Raw genomic sequence first — 22265 nt, forward strand, 5'->3', positions numbered from 1 at the left:
TACTGCTCAAATCCCATTAACACTAATCAGCACAATGATTAAGCACATTGTGGTTAAGTACTCTAGTTGATAACCGATGCCTGGGGTGAAAAACAGGTTCCCACAGCGACAGGTAAAGGCTATCATCAAACTCGGTTTTTCTTCACTGGACTTCATGTCACAGATCAGAGTTAAGGTTGTTTTAGTATTAATCTGGAGGCTTGCTTGTTTAACTTCACTTGACTTAGTCCATTCAAAAGACTCTTAATGAGAGTCCCTCTATGAACCAAGAATGGTACCAAACACCGGGGGGCAGCAGAGGTAGGAGAAATAAGATCTCAAAGATATGATATAGCTTCTGCTCCTCCCAAAAAGGAAAGCAGCCACTCAGAGAAATAATGACATTGCAATGGTAACTCTACCCCTGAATCTCCAACCCATCTTTGTCCTAAGCCCCAGGACCGGTCAGTTTCTAATCCAGTTTCACTTTCCTATCTTCAAGCTGCAGCACAGCTGGGTTCCCAGCTGGCTGGAAAGAAAAGATTCTTTAAATAAACAGCATTTAAAAAATATGCAGTCACTTTTGCTATACTGAATTTTGTGAACCACCTTCCTCTAATATGTGAATCTGAGTACCAGATTAATTAAAAATTATCCTAAAGAATGTAAAGTCCTGGGGGAATACACCTTTTCTGTCTTTAACAGCAAAGTACACCATACATTGGAAGAAAATTGCAAATCAAAAAGTCCCAAAGTTAGAATTAATCTTTCTTTTTTAATGCTATGTCCTGTATCTATTCAATAAGGAAACTGCTTTAGACCATATATAGAGGAAAGCAACAAGATAGGGCGTGATTATACAAAAATATATGCAACCATCATTAAAAATGCAGGACTATTTGCAGAACAGGATGCTTTCACAACACTGCACAGACTTGCTAATCCCTAAGAGTCCTTTCTTGCTCTTTTTCCTCTGCTTTTCTCAGAAGGCACAGAAAGCAGCCTCCATGTATGCAATCTTTTTAGAAATGCAAATATTTTTACTCAACTCTTTATTGGAGGTAGTAATTTTGGATGGATGATACACAGTAGTTCTATAAAAATGCCCCTCTGGCAGATACTGCTATTCCAGCAACACTTTCACTGGCTTCAAATCAACATTAAACAGTTGCAGAGAAATTAGCCATTTGTGAGACCCTTTTAGAAGGGTCCAGTATGACCCCTGCATTGGTGTTACAGAAACATATGCTAACAAGTAAACAGAATATATCCCTTGAAATGGCACATTAGTCCAAACTCCTGGCCCACCAAAACACAGCTTTCTAGATGATCACCAAAACACAGAACCCAGGCATACTCAGACCTGAACTGCTAAACAAAGTAACAATTCACCCACAGTTGCTCAATATAACGGCGACGATGACAGTTTCCAAGTGCCAGTTTCCCTATTTTGCAATGGGCAAATCTGCTCCAAGGAGAAAATGTTCCCAGTGACCCTGTGGCCCAGAGGGCTTTCTTTAGAGATAGAAAACAGAAAATGAATTTGTTAGTTATTTCCTGCTGAGCACAAGGAAGGTGTTGTGGTTAGTTAGGATGATTTTATTTCCTTATTCAATATACCATCACCAGTGCGTGTTTTCTTTAGCCACATAGTAGAAAATAAAAAAATGCAGTTTATGTTCTTCTGTCCTGTTATCATTTGTTCCACAAGTTTCTTCTCCCAAATACATCCTTTAATTTCTAATCCTCATATATAAAGCCCCCTACCCAGAGACTCACATCTATACACTATCAGTTCACAGCAAAAATCTTTGCATTCTAAAATGTTTACTTCTGTATACATTTCTGCTCCTTGCTGATTTGTGAGGTGTGGCGGCCTTCCCTTTAGCAGTGATTGAGGTCCTAAATTTATCTGAGAACTGTGCTACACACATGCTTTTTTAATAATATGAGACGATCATAACCTAAAAGCAGACTATATTTCTGACTCCCAATCGTTCACGCGTGATCTCTACATTCAACTATTAAACTCTTAAATGCTCACTAAAACAATTATATTTCATGGGGGAATTATAATTGATAGGGCAAAGGGAAAAAGGAGGAGGATGAGGAGGACAGGGGATTATCTGACAATGACCACTGGGTCTCAGGGGACTAGACTGGGGATTGTGTGGCAATGTGCACTGTGCATATTCAGGAGCAAACCAAAAACAGAAGCTGTCCTTGGACAAGGTTCAATAAATGTTTTTACTATCTATTTCCCACTGTACAATACATTTCCACAGCTCCCCAAGGGATCTCAGATAAAATACTTAACAGAATGAAAAATGAGAAATTCTTCACTGGTCACAACTTGTTATCGTAAAACATTTCAGAGCATAAAACCAACATGAAAGAGCAGTTAACAGTATTCCCCAGAACAATGTCAGAGATAAATTGCAGTTATCACCAAAGTTTTTCTCCTCCTTATTAAGATACTGCCAGGTTCTTCCAATTAAAGTAAAGGGATCAATGCCTAGATATATTCCCCCCACTAAACTAAAATTTGTCTCTTGAAGGACAGGGGTGAGGGGTGGGGGATAGGAGAAAGAAGGAAAGCATTGATCCAGAAAGATGAGGGCAGCAAAACTTCCTATGAGCTCTTACACATTCTTTGCTACTCATATCTACACTACCCAGAATCAGTTGGTAGACTGGTAAACATGCCAACTTCAGTGACAGCCCAGGACATCTATCACAATTCAGTGATTTCACAGCTCAGAGTCACACTGCAAGTACCAAATTCAGCCTCAGTTGGGACAAAATGAAACCCCAAGTTGAACAGAGTAAACACAAGACAAGCTAAGACCAAATTCTCCAGTAAAGGGGACAGTTTGATTTGAACTGCCTTAATGAACAATGAACAGTAAGTACTGAATTCAGGGACAAAAGGGAAAAGTGCTTAAACTGACATTTCTTTGACTTCTGACATGGGAGACCTCCATTCCCAGCTGCACAGTTCTACAGATTTCAGTTTTTGTTTCTAATCACCTGCATTCCTGTGCAGCACCCAACATCGTGAAGATGAGATGCAGTCCACACATCCTGCCAGTAAGATGTCAGAGCTGAACTTAACAGCGTTCAGCAGAAGTTACTCTATTTCACCGTCATCACAATCAACAGGACTAGTAAGATCTCCCAAACGCAGCCAAAGAGGTGTCTGCTCGCTAGTCCCGGAGGTTAAGAGGAGGCTGTGCTACCCGCCTAGCCAAGACAGGCATTCACGCCGGAGAAAAAATCCGAGCCTCACGGAGGACGCACGGAATACAGTATCAGGAAAAGTCAACTCTGTCTGCGCCAGCGGTGTGGGGAGCAGAGCGGAGCCCGGGAGAGGAAGGAGGGCGGGGGCCGCCTTTCCCCCGGAGAACCTGCACGGGAGGCCTGAACGGCCCGGGAGTGTGCCCACGGCGCCTGCAGACCCCGGCCGCCTGGGCAGGCAGGCCCGCGGGAACAGCGGGCAAGGCCTCCGAGGGCCACTCCCGGCTCGCTGAGCCTGGCCAGCGCCGCCCCGTTTGTCCTGCCGCCGGGCTGCGAGGCAGCCGTCCAGCTGCACAGGCCGCAAGCAGCCGCGGACCCCCCGGCACAGGCCAGCGCCCCCGCCCCCGCCCGGCACCTCCCGGCCTCCCCGCCGCGCAGGACTGGCAGGCGGCCCCCAGGCCCGGGCACCTGCAGCGTCCCCGCCCCCTCGCGCCCCCCGGCCCCGCGGAGGGAGGGGGCGACTCACCGCAGTCGGTGCACAGGATCTTGCCCACCTCTTTCTTGAGGTTTTTGCCGTTGGTGTCGAGCGGGGCGAAGGCCGTCTTGAAGACTAAGGGCTGCTCGGTGGGCTCCAGGAAAAAGATGTAGCGCTGGTTCCTCTCCAGCGGCGCGCAGGAGCCCACGCTGATGAGCTGCTCGCGCTGCAGCCCCCCGCTGCGCAGCGGCCACTTGTCCAGCACCCTCACCAGCGCCACGCGGCCCGCGGCGGGCGGCTCGCGGGTGCCGTTGGGGCCGGGGCCGCCCGCCGGGACCAGCCCCTGCACCTTGCCCTCCACCACCACGGGCGCCTGGTACGCCTGGTCCTGCACCGACCTGAGGCTAGGCGAGTAGCAGGCGAGCGACACACCGAAGAGCAGCATGGAGAAGCCGGGGGCCGGGTCGCGCCTCATGCCGCCGGCGGCTGCGGCTCGCGGGGCTGCGGGGCTGCGGGGCTGCGGCTGTCGCGGCGGCCGCGGCTCGGGCGGCGCAGCGGGACGGGAGGCGCTGCTGCTGCTGTGGCTGGGGCTGCTGCTGCCGCTGCTGCTGCCGCTCCCGCTGCCGCTCCTGCTGCCTCTGCTGCTGCCGCTGCCGCTGCTGCTGTGGCTGTGGCTGCTGCACCGAGCCTTCTCCAGGGGCGGCGGCGGCAGCGCTGAGCAGCAAACCTGCCGCATCTGGCCAGGCCATTTGGGGGGCTCCGCCGCTCCGCCGCCGCCTTGGGAGGGGAAACAGCCCGCTAGAAAACCGGAAACAGCGTAACGCCGGCGCCTCGCAGCCCTCCGCCGGCAGCCCGGGGAGGTGCCCAGCCCGGCCGGGGGCAGGCGGCGAGCGGGCCGCGATGCGCAGCGCGGAGCCGCGCGGCGCTCGCACCCTGCGCGCCACGACCGGGCGGAGGCTGCGGAGCGCAGGACGCCCGCCCACTTGCTCTCTCGCGCCCCCTCTGCCCCCGAGGAGCGCGGAGCGCAGCTCCCGCAGGGGCCGCCGGGCTGCGCGGCTGCAGCGCCCGCCTGGGAGCCCGCAGGGCGCGCGCGAGGCCCGTCCTGGCCCTCGGGGCTGCCCGCCGGGCAGCGGGCAGCGCGCGGTGCGCGCAACGGGGACAAGCGATGGCCGGCTCCGTCCCGTGACGGGAGGGGCACGCGGGGCGGCCGCCGGGTGGGTCCGGCTCCCAGGGCGGCCCTCCCCAGGGACCCTACGGCCGGCCCGCCACCGCCCGGCGGGCGCCGGAGATCCGAGGTGAGGTGGGGAGGACCCCGGTCCCGTCAGCTCGGAGGGCCGGGCCACCTGGAGTCGTGCTGGCGCCGAGGCCGCTGACCGGGGATGCTGGCTGGGCGAGGGCCAGTCCCTTAGGCCGTGGGCATCCCCAGCGGTCGGGCAGGGAAGGCTGGGCGCTGTACGACCTCATCTTCTTTTACAAGGCTGCTCCCTGAGGGAAGCGGGGTCTTCCCGGGAGCAGACCTGAGAGCCACAGCCTGTCAGGGCCAGAGGCTGCTCCGTAGGAAAATGTTTTCTTTTAAATGTCTGGGGCTTGGGCAAGAGGCGGAGAGTTTGATCCACTGGAGCCAGCATTTGATTTTAGAAAACAAGTCCACAACCCCTTCTCCTTCTATCAGTAAGGCCCCAGGGAGTTTTCAATACCCAGCCTCTATCTTTTAAAGAACTGGGGCTCAGAATTTCAGTGAAGTCTTAGAGAATGGAATACCTGACCGAGCCCTGCAAGACTGGTCCAAGGATGCCCCACTTGCACTAGGGATGCTATTCTGGAAAGGAGGAAGGGAGCTAAGTAAGACATTTCCTCTTGGCCACTGAAGAGGCACCTCAAACTTAACATGTCCAAAGCCGGCCACATTCTTGCTGCCACCCCACTTCAAATTCCCTATATTTAGTAATGGCATCATTTTATATGTGGCCACCCAGTCCATTCCAACAAGTCCCTTAGTCCTAGTTTCATATTCTCCCCCATCCAATCAACCACCAAGTCCTTTGGCCCTACCTTTTAAAAAAAATGTCCGATTAAATATCTAGTTCCTCTTCAACTCTGCTGTGAACACCGTAGGTCCAAATGCTCATCATCTCTCACCATGTCTGCCACAAGCCTCCTAAGTAGCCTCCTGTGTCTCACCCCATCACCGTTCCCCAGTCCTACCACTGCCGGAGTGATCTTTCTAAAATTCAAGTGTAAATGATTTGGCCGTGCTACTGCTCTCAGGATGTTAAGCCCGCACTCTTCAGCATGACTCCTCATGGGCTCTCTCTGCCTCGCCAGCTCCGTACTCTGGGGGCCAGCCTCCGCCCCAGCAATCCTCAGCACACTGTGCTGTTTCTCAGCTTGCTTCGGCATATACGTCCGTGTGTCCAGGCAGCCTCACCTCCATCTTGTCCACCTGGAAAACTATTCTTTCCCCAAGACCCAGCTCAGCAGAATACCTCATCCTTCCCTTCATTCACATCCAGCTCCATCCCCACCACCCCATGGTAACACGTGTTACCAAGTGCCTCACACATATTATTATTACAGCACTGACCTATACTGTACTTCCAGTAGCTATTAGTGTCTGCATTAGACCCATCAGGCCAGGCACCTTAATGTCAGAGACTAGATCCTGTGAGTCTTTGGATCCCTAACCATAAGGGACATCCATCAGTGAAGGAAGGAGGGAAAGAAGGAAAGAACTGAAAATCAACTCTCTTAAAGGCATCAAACCAATCTTGTTGGCTCCTTCAATGTCCCCCTTTTACTCTTCATAGATCACAGCCTCATATCACAAACCATCACTATAAGGAAGGTTGCTAACTCTACCCTCTCAGTTTTCAATGGAAGAAAGGGTCCCAGGGAGGAACAAGGACTAACTCAAGATCACATGTAGCCAGGACTGTAGTCGATCTTCTGTTTCTGAGACCAGAAGTAGTGGTGAAAAGACTGTGCTCTGGAGTCAAGCAGAGCTGGGTTTCAAACTGATTTTGTAACTTACTAACTTTGGGATGAGTATTTTTCCCTCTTTGGCCTTGGTGTCCTCATCCGTGTAATGGAGATAATAGGGTCTACCTCTTAAAGTTGTTTCCTGCTCATTATGTACTTATTCAGTAAACATCCAATTGATTGGCTCCTCTGTGCCAAGCACTGAGGCTGGGCAGTGGTTACTGGGTGGCAGTGACCCGAACTTCTTGCCTCTGCTCTCAAAGCTCATCCTCTAGTTAGGGAGACAATGGTAAACAAGTAGATGAATAGGTAACTAATTACTTACAGTGATTTGTGTCCTGAAGGAAATAAAAAGGATGAAATGATAGGGAATAATGGGAAGGGGACAGGGTAGGTATCCTTGGATAAGGGCAAGCTTCTATGAGGAGAAAACATTAAAAATAAGACTAGAAGGATTTGAATGATGTGGATTATATGAGATAGTAAGTGTAAAGTGCTTATAACAATGCCTGGTGTAGAGGAAGGGCTAAAATTAATGTTGACTATTATTGATACTTTACTTATACCTGTGGTTTCCAAACTAAAAGCTGAGAATCTCTAAGTGGCATGTAGTCATTGTGCACTAGGACTTTCTGCATATTAAAAATATGCTGTTCAATATTTCAAAGTAGGTGCATTGTAATGAATAAAAATCTCTGTTCTCTCTCTTTTTCACCTATCCATTTTCAGGTATAACAAGGCATTGTTAAGTATGAAGAAGAGTGGTAAGATATGCTGCCATTTGGAGTTTTTTTTAGAGGATAAATATACAAATATTTGTAGAGCATAGACTACTTTTGAAAGGACACAGAAAAAATAGAAACAACATTTGGCTCTAGGACAGACACTGGGTAACTGAGGAATGGAGTGCAAGAAGGATACTTTTTATGGTGTTCCTTTTTGTACCTTGTGAATTTTGTATTAGTTCATATACTACCTGTTCAAAATAATGTTTAAGAGAGGATCCTTCAGTTTTTTACTGTTGCTGAATTTTTATCATGCATTTTCTCAATCAGAAGCTACTTAAAATAGACTGTAATTCTATGGGATTCCCTGACTTTTTTATTTATTTAAAATAAGATTCTTGTGTTAAAAAGGGTTGGGAATTATTGCATTATAATTTTATCCTCTTTAAAACACAAAGGTATGTTTGGAGATCCCAGCTGTCTACTAGAATTCCTGCAGCCACAGAAAGTGGGGACTTAGGTAGAGTCTTCTAAAGGGAAGAGTTACCTGTCCAGATTTCCTCAAGGTATGATGTGTATGAGGGTAAGATTCCAGAATCAGCCTCAGCCACTTAGTATAGAAGAACAGGATATTTGGTGCCCTAGAAGGACAATCCAATTCTATATTGGCTTCTTCCTGGGGATCAAAGTGAATTAGTATGCATGTCTTAGCAAATAAAGTTTAGCATACTGAACCTTCTAACTCTTCATCATAATTCAAAATTTGATAATAAAATTAATACTACTACCATTTATTAATGTCCTGTTATATGTGGAACTTCATGTCTGTATTTCCGTACCTCAGCTTTGTGTTTTACAAATCAAAGAGACTTACAAAGGCTTAATAACTTGGCCCAAATGACAGGAAACTGCAATTCCCATTCAGGCTTGCTTTGTGCACACCACCCCCACGTCTCTAGGCATGAGAGGGGTCTCAGCCTCACTGCACTGTGATCTGAGAGGTCTAATCTCTCTAAACTATTCTCACCAATGTCAGAAATTTGAAGTTTATTTGAAATTTACAACACTGGAGAGCAAAACACATAGGTATCATTTTACAAAAAGATGAGGAAAATTAAGACACTGGTAGAATTTCCCAAGATCACAAAGCTACTGATAGGGCCAAGATTTAACAACAAGTTGAGCTCATCCTTCTGGGGTTTTTGTGTGTTTTTTTGGTTTCATTTATTTTTTTTCTCTTCTCTCTTTATTTTTTCTGCTTTATTGAGGTACACTTGACAAAATTATATTTAAAGTGTACAAGGTGATAGTTTGATATATGTATACATCGTGAAAGGATTCCCACGATTGAATTAATTAACACAGCCATCACCTCACGTTTACCTTTTTCTTTTTTTTTTTTTTGGTGAGAACACTTAAGTCCTACATTCTTAACAAAATTTCAATTATACAGTACTGTTATACAATACAACTATAGTCACCATGTTATAACTTTATAAAAAATGTTTGTGTCCTTTTACAACTTTTCCCTCTCCCCGACTCCCCAGCCCCTGGCAACCATCATTCTAGTCTCTGTTTCTATGAGTCCAACTTTTCTTTTTTTTTAGAATTCCATGTATAAATAATACTATGCAGTATTTGTTTCTCTCGGTCTGGTTTATTTCACTTAGCATGATGTTCTCCAGTTTTATCAATGTTGTTGCAAATGGCAGAATGTCCTTCTCTTTTAAGGCTGAACAGTAGTAAATATATATTAATAAGTAATGGATATCTATATACATATATATCCCATCTTTACCCACTCATACATCCTTCAATGGTCACTTAGGTTATTTCCATAGCTTGGCTATTGTGAATAATGCTGCAGTGAACATGGGAGGACAGATACCTCTTTGAGATAATGACGTTGTTTCCTCTGAATTAAACTCACACTTTTGAACAGAACCACATGGAGAAATGGAGACCAGACCTGTGCGCTGCACCGTGGCGCCCCACCAGGTTGTGAAAAACTGGTTCAGGGTAGCAGTGGACTGTGTCACTATGTAATAATCACTGAGAGCAAAAACAGAAGTAGACAGAATGGTATAGACATTCTGAATTCAAGATAGAACACCCACATGAAAAGCTTGGCTTTTTCTCCCAGATCCCTCCTCCCACACAACGTGGGCTTCTTCCAGCTTTGGCCAATTCAGTGGCCAGAAATGTCCGTTGTACCAGGTCACATGACTGGACATGTCCAGGAGATCTGGCTAGTCAAGGAGTTGTGTATGGCCTTGATGTGGCCACCGAATCTCACAAATCAAGCCAAACACTTTGCAGGACGGTCTCATTTTTTAAACAAAGAATTTTGTAAACTTCTTTTTTCTCTGTTTGAGATCTGTTTTCTAAATTTGGCTTCCACAGTCTCTCTCAGGTTCTGTGTGGTTAATTTCTGTTCCTTCCAGGATTTTCAGACAAGGGACTAAATAGAAAACAGATACTGAGAATCTGAGAGTATTAGCACTGGGAGGGACTTCAGCATCCATGTGGCCCCATGTCATACAGACCACAGATACTAGTTGATCTGCCCGAGGTCACACGGTCTCGTTAGTGGCAGAAGCAGCCCTGAATCCTGACTCCTTGTCTAGTGCTCTTCCAGCTACATTTCACAATCCTGATTCCACCCCTACTGGAATGTGAGTTTGGTCAAGTCACCTCGCCTTTCTAAGCCTTACTTTCCCCACCCCCCCAGTAAAACTAGGATGATACTACATCTAACTCGTAGGAGTTTTGTGAGGCTTCAGTGAGATGACTGTGCAAAATACCTCTCAGTACTGGGCACAGAGTCACTGGTTAAGAGTGTGGGCAATGGACTCAGCCCGCCTACACCTGAATCCCAGTTCTGCCTCTCGCTTACCTGACATTTCGGCCTAGTTACTTGATTTCTCTGTCTCAGTTTCCTCAGCTGTAAAATGGGTAAAGTGGTAATAGTTCCTACCTCACTGAAATTGTTGCAAGTCTTAAATAAAATACATATAGCCCACTTAGAATAATGCTCAGTACATGTGAGCTATTATTAGTCTGACTAGGACAACCACTTTTCTTATTTTAAGTAGCTACTCTGGTTCCCAAATTCAGCAGTTATAAAACCTTCTGTTTTCATGTTTTGAGTACATGCTAAAATTCTCAAGGGTAGAACCTGATGTTCTACTTCATATTAAAAAAAAAAAGTCACATCATTGGTAGTCCTAGTCCCCAATCAAGGGAAGATGTGATTCAATAATTTATAGCTTAGGGCTGTGGCAGGAGTCCAACAGCTTCCGCTCTCCAGTTTGCTGACAAGGCAAGCAGTCCCTCTGTCTAAGTTGTTCCATCTGGGATAATAATACTTATTTCTTTGTAAAGCACTTTGAGACCTTTGGATGAAAAGTGCTATGTGAGCACAGATTACTATCTCTTTTGCAGATATCACTTTGAGATTCAAATCCAGAAGCTCCCTAAAATAGACCCCAGCAGAATTACAATCTGGATACAGATCTATCTGTCTGGTATTGTTGCAATCAGGTAATACATTTGTGCTTCGCACCATCGTTAGTTTTCTTTTATATGTCATAGTATATCTAATTTAGATTGAAAAAATGAGAAGTCCTCAAGCTGGATATTTTTGTTGTTTAACATTCAAAGATTTTCCTCCCTCTGTTTTCCTGATTTGTGTATTTGGAATCCTCTCCTGATGTCAACAGGAACTCCAAGGTTGATTGAACTCTGGGGGCGTGGAGCAGGACAAGAAGATATTTTTCTTTTATTCCCAAATCCTTGGGCTAGTGTACCTTCACGTGGCCAATTCAACCTTGTTTCTGTTTCATAATTTCCAGTTTGTGTGCATTCTTTTTCATTTGCTTCCTAAATACTTCCAGTATCATCCAAGGCCAGAAATTTCAAGACTTTACTTTTCCTGAGTTTCTTTACAATTCATAAATGAATGTATTCATTCTTCCAAAAAACACTAATTGAAAACCTACTATGTGTACTGACCCAGATTCTAAAGAAATACAGCCATGGGTCGTGCTGGAGCCAAAATCTAGGCCAAGAAATCAGGAGCTCTTCTGTGCTGAGCCAGCACTCGCCCTGGACCTCCCCCCAGCCCACCCACTTTTCTACTTTGATGTCATCCCTCCCCCCTGCCTCTCAGCCTCTGTGTTTCACTATTTTCTCTGCTCCCCCCAATTCTGAGGGAGGAAGAGTATGCCTTGCAAATGCCAGGGCCTCAATATTTGCTGAACATGACAAGCTCAATACAGGAAGGGATTAATATCTATTAGGCCTCCATATTATTCATTCTAAATATATCTATTTTTTCCAAAAATAGTTTCATTCTTTCTTTTAAAAAATCCACCTGATTAGTATTTATTTCGCAGTTTATCACTCAAAACTATTTCTCGTGCCTCCTCTGGACCAGGCTTTATACCAGGTGCTGAGACTTCAGGTGCAGGTAAGATACACAAGGTCCCTGCTCTTGAAAAGCTTATACTTGTAAAAGGAGACAGACACCAAAAAGGAAACAGATACACAAAACCTTCAGCAAAAGAAAGAGGAAGGAAGAGAGAGTGTGTGAGTCTAATTAGATGAAAGTGACTAGGACAGAAGGCCACTTGCAAGGATGGTCTCTCTAAGGTGGCAATAATTGAATTGATGTCTGATGGATGGAGAGGAGTCACCCATACAAAACCCCAGGAGCAGAGCATTTGAGACAGAGGGAAGAATCCCATACAAAGGGCCTGAGGCTCTAACGAATTTGACATATGGAAAGAAGGCCAGTGAGGTAGGAGATTGTTATAAAAAGGGAAAAGAGTGGTATGGAATGAGGTTAGGGAGATATGGAGGGATCAGACTTCTGCTGGACCTTGCAAACTACGGTAGGTTTTATTCTAGGTACAATGGTCAGTCACTGGCAGGTTTAAGTAGAGAAATGACATGATCTGGTTTATATATAAAAGGTCACTGAGGTATAGAGCAGAGACTATAATAGGTGCAAGATCAGAAGCAAAGAGAGCGTTAGGAAAGTGTTGCAGTAGTCTGGGTAGGAGATGGTCTTGGCTTTGACTGGGGTAGTGGCAGTGGAGATGAATAAAAATGGATGCAACTCAAAATGTAATTCCAAGGTGAAACTGACAAGACTTACTGGAAGATTGGATGGAGTGGGTAAGGGAGACTGAGTGATCAAGGATGACTCAAGTTCTGGCTTGACCAACTGGACAGATAATGGTACCATTGCTTGAGATGGGAAACTTAGCAACTGATACAATGGGGCTGGATGAAATAGAAAATTCCATTTTTAACATTTCAATCCTGAGATTCCTGATAGTATGGATAAGTAAATCTGGATTTCAAATGAGAGGTCAGTTAGAGGTCTAGATTTTGGAGTCAACATACATGTTGTATGTAAAACTATGGAACTAGATAAGATGAGGAAGAGAGAAAGTTGATGAGGAAGAGGATTTAGAACAGTGCTGTCCAGTAGAAATAGATGTGAGCTCCTAAATGTTATTTCAATATGTACTCGTATAAAAATCATTAACGAGAAATTTTATATATATTTTTTTCATACTAAGTCTTTGAAATTCAGAGTGTATTTTATGCTCGCAGCATATCTCACTTCGTACTAGCCACATTTCAAGGGCTTACTAGCCACACACGGATGGTGCACGTCTAGATCATAGCCCAGGGGCGACCCAACATTTAGAATTCGAATAGCGGGGGAGGAGTCAGGAAAGGAGACTGAGAGAATGGAAACTGTGGAAGCCAAGAGGAGAGTATTTTACAGAGACTGGTCAACTGTGTCCAGGGTTTATAAGAGGCTGAGTAAGATGAGAAAGAGCGACAGAATCAGCAGCATGGAGGTCACTGATAACCTTGACTCCATTCGCTTCAGTAGAGCGATGGCTTCCTGGAAGCCAGAATGGAGTCAATGAAAGGTAAGGCAGTGGTGACAGCCAGTACAAACAACGTTTTCAAAAAGTTTTGCTGTGCAGACAAGCAGAGAAATGAAGCACTAGTTGGAGGATAGGTGGAGTCAAGGGAGGGTTTTCAACCACAACAGGAGACGCTCCAGCATGTTTGAATGCTAATGGGAATATTTCAGTAAGGAGGCAGAAATCGTTGTGGGAGAAAGGGGGTACGTGCAGAAGGAAGCCCTCCAGAAGGCAAGACAGGACGGGCAGGGAGAGCACACAGGACAAGTGGTTCTGCTGTTCCAACAGGAAGGAAGACCGAATACGGATACAGTGTCGGAGCAGAGATACAAATTAGTTCATAGATCCGGGTAACAGGAATTTTCATTTTAACATTGAGCTGAAGCCATAAGCAAAAAAAAAAACAAAGACACATATTTGAGAAACACAAGCCAGAAAGAAAAAGATATCATGCATGTGGAAAGGGGAAATATGGAAAATTGTTTTTTTTTCTTTCTTTAAAAGTATTGATTTGATTAATATAAAAGAAGATTAGATTTGTAGGATCTAGAATGTCTGCATCCACCCTCCAAGGTCCCCCTTTCTCTAGATCAAGTTACCAAGGAAAGCAATTTCGTAATTACAAGGCTGCTTGATGATCAGTCTCAAAGGGAATGAATAATCTTGAGGTCACCTCATTCAAGCTATAAAAAACCCCAATGAACTATTTGATACTTATAACAGGGCATACAATACTTAAGAGAGTCTCTCTTCCCTGAACAGCGTTAGAAACAGAGTGATAAAAGCTCATGATCCAATCTGTGGGCCAGTCTACCTGAGGCTTATTTAATCTTATACTGATTTGGAAATCTAGGCCTCTTTCATGCTTTTAAGAAATTGGAAAGACTGTAAAAGGGCAAATATTCCAGCAGGATCCCAACCAGGAAATAGTATCCTACTTGGAACAGTTTACTGAAAATAATTTATTAAAGGGGCTATTTACAAAGATGTGGGCAGATTCAAGGAAACAGGTATATAGAGACACCCATGGACTGCAAAAGTTAAAACTTTCACTCCCAGAGGTGCCTAGGGTCAAGGAGAAGAAAGTGGCCATGAGCCACGTGGGAAGAGCTGTCCGCCAGCTGCTGCAAGGCTGTGGCACCAAAGGAGGGAGAAAGGAGGGAGAAGAAATGCCCATATCTCTCTTCCGGCTCTTCTTCCTACCCTGATGCCAAGCTTCTGCTGGACCCATTGGAAGCCAGAGGACAAGGGAGCTCAGGTGACGGAAGCCAAAGAGGTCAATGCTCCAGGGTTCAGAGCAAGACAGGGTAGGGCAGAGAGTGGGTCTGGGTGGGGTGGGGGAGATAGGGGGGGGGCAAGCAGAGTATAATTAGCATGGGAAGATAAATATCCTAACATGAAACAATTAAAGAAACAACTAAATAGGAATATCAACTGTGGACTATCTGTGGAACACTGGATATGTGACAGAGAGGAGAGGAGAGGAGAGGAGAGGGAAAGCTAAAAAAACTCATTAATTCAGAATCAGATTGTAGTTAATGCTTAGCTTTCATTTATCTTTCTTAAGAGACAAGAGATTTAGAGGAGGGTGTTCGATTATTTTGTATTTTGTTTTATTAAAAAAATGGTTTTATTTTCTCTTTATTATATACAAGTTGAAAAAATCCTGGTAGTAAAGTATTTGTTTGATTTTTTGAGAAAAGGAATCCTGTCCAGATTTTCCTAGCCTATTATCCTCAGTCCTGCTAACCCCACTCTCCAGCCTGCAAGCACCCCTGGAAAGAGGCCTAAACCTCCAGGAGACACTGGCTTACTGAAGCTTAAATTTAGATAAAAGCCGGGTGTAGACATTTGAGGTCACTAAGTTCTTGTCACCATATGGACACAATGAAACAGAAAGCAAATACAGCATTATGGGTAAGAAGGTAGGCGCTGAAGTCAGATGGCTGCAATTTAAACACTTGCTCTACTACTTACAGCTGTATGACCTTGGGTAAGTTACTCTTTTCCTCCATGCCCCCTATAAAATGGGGATAATAGTACTTATTCCACAGTCATCTTATGAGGATTATGTAAGACACTTTATGTAAAGTTCTTGGGATACTGTCCCATAGGGAATGCTTAAGAAGAGTCTTACTAATAAAGTCAATTTCTGATTCCAAAGTTTTCTACAGCCACCTCTATTTCTCTTTAATAACCTGGTCTGGGTCTCCTCTCCACATCTTTAGGTTCTTGAGAAACCTCTCTCTCATAACACACACACACATACACACATACACACACACACAGAGTAGATAGTGGAGCCCTCATTTATACCAAGGGTATATAGATACTTTTTAATCCACTCATATACTCACATAATTATTGAGGACCTATTACATTCAAGTTCAAGATACTAGACTAGGTGCTGAGCATAACATAAAAGTAAGAAAAAATAACCTCAGCCCTTGCCCCTAAGGAGCTTGGGATACAGACATTAAACAAATAAACACTATGATAGGGCAATGCCCATTAGTGAATTATGATAGGGCAGCTCGGTTTTTTCAGATTTCAGAGAAAAGGAGAAGAGCAGAATTCTGTGAGCTACAAGAGAGACATCAGGCTATGGCATCCAGTATGCAGCCACACCACACGTGGCTATTTAAAATTTTAATTATAAGCAATTAAAATGAAATAAAATGTGGAAGTTTATTCCTCATTACTAGCTACATTTCAAGTGCTCAATCACCATATATGACTAGAGGTTACTGTACTAAACAGTGAAAATATAGAAGATTTCCATCATCATAGAAAGTTTTATTGGACCTGCCCTGCAGGGGAACCTTAAAGATGAAATAAATTCCCATTGTCTGGCCAGGGGAAGTTGTGGACAAAAGAAGGGAAAGTGCTATAAAATGCAGGAAACAGTGGCAGAGATAGTTTTCCAACTTGGAACCATAATTTCTAGTAGATATAAGGGTACAAGTATGATACAAGTTTACAATATTACATGGATTGGTTCCCCTACCCATCATTTTCTCACCAAAAGGACATTATTCCTGTGGAACTTTATACTTGGGTTCAGGTATTTTTTAGTTTGCAATTTTGTGATATTAAGTCCAGGGGAATACAGAATTCCCTTTAAAATGAACTACAATGCTTACAATTCACCTTCTTTGAAGTAGAAAACTATAGGGTTATCTGTATGGACCAAGTGGTTTTTCCCAGAAGCTATCTATTTTTTCTCATCTATCAGTTAGCTCTTTCTTACTTTTCTGACTCCACTGTTTCTTCCTTGTGAACATACTGCAAGTTAGCTTCCCTTTTTCTCCATTCTCTCAGGATGCAAAGTTTTGAGTATAATTCATATTTTCTGTGTTTACATCCATGGAGTCAGAAGCAAGAGCTCTTCATTTCCCCTGTGTGTAAAAATTCCTTCAATGTTCCCTCTTTTTGTACTTGACAGTGCATCAGAAAATCGCCATAACTAGTAAGGGGGAAATGGAACTTTAAAATTTTCCACCCAGGATAAATCTGTCACACACATAGAAAAGTAAGAGCAGACGTGGTAACAGGTGGCAGTTTTCTACCTGGAGAAAGGTCACCAAAGGAGAAATGAAGCTTTGCTTATTTTCTAAGTCTAAGAAAAATCACAGCTATTGTTGTTATTGTCAAGAATTCTTATTAGACAGTTTTAATTAATAAGACAAAATATGGGTATGGTTTTCCAGCTACAGATTGGATGGTTAAAATGTGGGCCCCAAAGCCGAAATTACCTTAATATGGAATCTCCTCCAAACGACCCAGCAGTCCAACATGTGAGAAGTCTTTCTCCCTTGAGACCACTACGCTGTGAGGAAGTCCAAGCATCTGTGCGAAAAAGCCCACCTGGAGGAAAAGCAAGGCCCCTGGCTGACAGCCCCAGCGGAGCTTCCAGCCAGCAGCCAGCATCAACTGCCAGCCGTACGAGTGAGGCCGTGTCAGTCATTCCACCCTTCTCAGCACCTCAGCCAACACCTCGTCAATCCACAGAGTAGTGAGAAGTAATAAATTGCTGTTTTAAACCAGTTCGTTTGGAAATAGTTTGTTAAACTACAATAGATACTGAAACAGTATCTTGGGCAAGACTATCTAGAAAGTATATAGTTTACTTCCTTTATGCATCTTACACATAAATGGTAAGCAGACATTTTGTTTTGATAAACTCAACTCTGTTGTCGTAGAAGAAAGAAAAAATCTGACAGGCATTCCCCCTTCTTTCCACCATCAAATATGTGAGCCATTCCACACCTGTACTCACCCTCTGCCTTGCCTCTGTTACACTGGAAAAACTGTTTCCACTCCTATCCAAAGCCAATATTGCAATGTCTTCATGGGGACAGGCGGTAACTACATTTATCATGGTAAGCATTTCACAATGTATATAATTGTTGACTCATGTTAAACATCTGAAACGAATCTAATATTATATACCAACTATACTTCAAAAAAACAACCATTTTTGCCTTTTTAAGGACTCATTCCATTGTTTCCCTTCTGCTACATCATCAATTTTTCCCTATTGATTTATTCCTCTAGTGGATAAATATGACTTAATATCATCCATTTAAAAGAAATTTCTTTGACTCCATACTCCTTTCACCCACTGTCCCATTTTCCTTATCTTTGCTTATCTTTGCCATTCATAGCAAAACTTCCTGAATGGTTGTCTATAGTTGCTATCTCCATTTTCTACCTGCTGTTCTCTCAACCTACCCCCACTGGGTTTCTGTCCACACCACTTACCTACAGGCTCCTATCTGGCTCTTTCTCCTCTGATCAACTTCAGATCGTTGGTATCCCTTAGGCACCAGTACAGAGGATGCATTCTCTCAAGAAACATGTCACAAAGGGTGTGATAATAAAGTACGATTTCTAAAGGTTAAACTGGGATTCACCAGAAGGACAAGGAGAAAACTCTATCAGACAAAGCAAGCACAAACTGCCATTCCAGAGGGGTACAGGTCCTTGGAGAGATCACCCTGTGTGCTGTTCTTCCTAAAACTGTTTATGGGTAATATCACCTTGGAAGAAATAGCAACAAAAGCCTTGGAGAAAAAGTGTAAAAAGTGTAAACAAAATAAAATTTAGGTTAGGTTTGTAGAAGAGGACAAGGAAGTCCAGCTAGTATTGGTGAAGGGCTGTATGTATGTGTTTGAACGTTTATATATGAATATATGTATACATATTTTTTAATTTATCACCAATTAGCCAATGTTGAGGTCATGATACAATTAACTAAAAAATTATCCACTCAAAAGTTTTCTAGAAGGCACTGTTGCATAAAGCAAAGTGTAATGAGGAGCAAGATGGAGCTCAAATTTTAAAAACATTAAAAACTATTTCCTCCACTTCCTAAGCCTATTAGCATGTTAATGTGCAATCTCCCTATTGAGACTGGACTACATATGTGTAAAAATCATTTGGCACCTAGACGAAGAAGAGAAAGAAAGAGAATTACGTCTACTACTACTTTCTGTGGTCCAGGCTGGAATATCGAAATCAACTATTTAATAAGTATACCAGTATTTATCCAACACTGTTAGATACAATGACATATTCAGGGATTCTATAAAAATAGTTACCATATGTACTCAAGTAAAAACCAGAAATTTGCCTAGTAAATATATTGGATGTGCATTTATGCAATGCGGTCACTGTTAATCAATAGTTTTGACTTCAAGAAGTTCACAGTCTAACTGAAGAGAGAACATTCACATTTGCTAGACAGAACTAACACAAAAAGTGTAAAGCTAGTCCCAAGGTGAGTAAAGACCACAGGTGCTGCCAGGGTTCTGAGCATGAAAGCAATACTGATGGGACTCCTGACCTCCACAATGCCAGAGCTCTTGTTCCAGCTCTCTATTTCTTTTTTAAATCTTTCCTCCTGTGTAAAAAAAAGAACAAAAAAAACACAACTCATTAACAAAAACTTGGAAAATAGAAAAAAAGAGAAAAGAAGAAAAACAAAATCATCTATATTCCAAGCACCTACAACTAATGATTATCAAGATTTGAGAGAATTACCTTCTAGGTGTTTTTAAAAAATATGAGAGCCATTTGGAAAAAAGTAAAATTAGACCATTCATCACACCATACACAGAATAAACTCTACATGGATCCAAGGGTTAAATGCACAAATAAATAAATAAAACCATACAAGTTCTAGGAGAAAACTTAGGTGAATTCCTCTTTAACTTCTGTGTAGGGAAGTGTTTTGTAACTATAATTTAAAATTTGGAGGCAAGAAAAATAGAAGATTGATAAATTTGATTGCATAAAAATAAACATGTTTTGTCTGACAAAAAACACCATAAAAGCCAAAAGGACAACAACAAACTGGGAGATCGAATAATGTTCATGTACCACAGATAAAGGGTTAGTATTTCAGTTTACTTCTTAAAGATCTCCTTAAAATGGAGACAAATATGACCAAAAGATAATCCTATAGACAAATAGGCAAAAGGCATGAACAGATAATTCATAAAGAAATTTTAAAAGACAGTTTTTAAACATATAAAAAGATATTTGATTTCATAATAAGAGAAATGTAAATTATCCAGGCATATTGAGACATCATTTCTCACTTAGTGGATTGGCCAAAAAAAAAGGAAGATCAACAGCTTGACAACACACTCTGTTGGTGAGCATGTAGGAAAACAGATACTCTCACATTGCTGGGGAACGCGACACAATGACATACAAACACACTCTTCAATATAGCAATCCCATGTGTTGACGCTGATCCCAAAGTTACAGCTCCAATAATAAAAAACCACACATGAAAAAGATTGTACATTGCAGCATTGTTTGCAATTTCAAAATACTGGAAATTACCTAAATATCTAAATGAAAGAGGTTGTTTGAATGAACTGTAGTACATCACACAGTGGGGCACTACACAGTGTGAAGAATGAGGAAGACCTCTATGGACTTACATGGAATCATTTCCGGAAGATGGTAAATGAAAAAAGCAAAATGCAAAAGAACCTATGTAATCCGCTACCTTTTGTGTGAGAAAAAAAGGGAAAGAAAATACACATCATCATTCCAAAAGAAACAGAGGAAGGATTAAACCAGAAAACAGTGAAACGTATATCCTACAAGGAACAGGGGTGGAGGGGGAGTGACTGGAAGTCACACAGAAGGGAGTGACCCTTCTTGGAGTGTAACTTTGTATAGCTTTAAGTTTTGAAAGCATGTTAATGTTTTACATATTCAAAAATAAATTAAATCCATAAGAAGGGGGGGAAACTAAAACCAAAATCCAATGGAAACAAATTAGCATAATTTATTTCAAATAACTACTATGACCACACTGAATAGGAAAAAAATTTAAAAGAAGGAACTAATCCAAGGGATTTATGAGGACAATGTACTCTTAGTTTTGAACAGGGTAGAGAGAGAAAAGGGCAAACAAATCTTGAACTCTTTTTTAGTAGGGTTGTTAATCGTAGTGGTATGGGCAAAGTTTCTTCTGAAACGATTTTAGATGCAATCTAGGATTGAGCAAATGAGTAAATGTGCCGCTACTGTTGGGAGCCAAGTTTCTCGCTGTGGAAGAAGCTACACGTAAGTATGGAATGGGGGAGGCAAGAAAGAATTCTGTGGAGATGGGCTGAAATTAGAGAAACTGGTATGAACTCATGATGCCCAAACTATGCATATGTATATACATGTTTATGTATGAGCCCATGTGTATGTATCTATGCAGATGTATGTGTGTGTGTGTATATATATATATATATACAGGCCTACATTTCCCAACTCTGCTGTTCAAAGGTCCAAGAAGTAAATACAACCCAACAGCAAAAACCAAGAGCATGTCTAGTACCTAGATCTTAGTTTCTAATATCTTTGCTTACTATAGGGAACCTGGACTCCTTTGAGAAATGGCTGATTGCAGGGCTGGAGCAAGGTAGGTACAAGTGGAGCCCAGAACATCTTGTTATGCCAGAAAATAAATGCTAAAGATGATGGGAGCCTGTGGCAAGGACACGGCAGCCATCCTTGATAAGGATCCCACTGGCCAAATCTGGGACAATTTGAGCCCCAAACCAAGTAAAAACAGTAATGAATTATAAACTATAAAAAAATAGCAATCTATGAGTCCATATCATTATTAGATAGGTGATAGATAAATAGATAGATAGATAAAACAGTCAGCTGAATAAATAAGTGAGGGAGAAGGGAAGTCTCTTGCATAGAGCAAAAGGCTAAGGGCCCAGAGCCAATTTATCCATTAGGCACAGTGTCTAAAGCACATAATACTTTTAAAGGCCCATGAAAATGCTTTAATTTTTATTTCCTTTAAAAAAAATCAGAAGAAAAATAAATGTAATAACAATAAATCCAGGCTGGATCATATTCATCTTTATACCAACAGTCATAAAATATGATTTAAAACATTTTTTATGGAGAAAGGGGCCCTTGAAGGCAGAGGGCTCATGAAAGTCATAATGCAGCCATATGAGGGACAACTGGAGTACGTGGACAGGGTGCTAGGTGGGAAATCATCATTTTGTGACCTTCGTGGTAATGACTGGATCAAGCAAGAATCATCAATAGATGCCAAATCTAAGGGGAATTTTTAGTGAGGAATAGGATATTTGCCTGGTCTTAAAGTATCTCCCATACACAGTTCCTACTGCAAGAAACCAAAAAGATGATTAAACATTTTCAGTGGAGAAATCAGGCACCCCCTTGGCCGAGTGATCAATATTAATATCACCTGTGAGGAACAGATGGACCTCACGCACCTCCAGATGTAACTGCCCAGAGAAAATTACAGTGTCGTCTATGCAATAGTTCCACTGAAAGTATATAAACTCAATATAATAAGGAAACATTGGACAAATAGAAATGAAAAGTGTTCTATTTTTTAAAAAGGTAGGGGTGTGG

General features: G+C 42.7%; 1 protein-coding gene across 5 annotated transcripts in view; it reads right to left on the bottom strand.

Moving 5' to 3' along the window:
• The window catches only part of NRG2 (neuregulin 2), a 169331-nt gene extending 164750 nt beyond the window's left edge, over positions 1-4581 (bottom strand). For all 5 annotated transcript variants that reach the window (XR_012125133.1, XM_037016354.2, XM_017656476.3 and 2 more), the window contains exon 1: positions 3743-4581. Coding sequence is in view for 4 of the 5 variants with exons in the window: in XM_037016354.2 (XP_036872249.2) it covers positions 3743-4427 (685 nt within the window). In the remaining variant the exon portion in view is untranslated. The remainder of the gene's footprint in view (positions 1-3742) is intronic.
• Positions 4582-22265: the final 17684 nt, after the last annotated feature.

The sequence above is a fragment of the Manis javanica genome, chromosome 14 (assembly GCF_040802235.1).
Source record: "Manis javanica isolate MJ-LG chromosome 14, MJ_LKY, whole genome shotgun sequence".
Classification (NCBI taxonomy): Eukaryota; Metazoa; Chordata; class Mammalia; order Pholidota; family Manidae; genus Manis; species Manis javanica.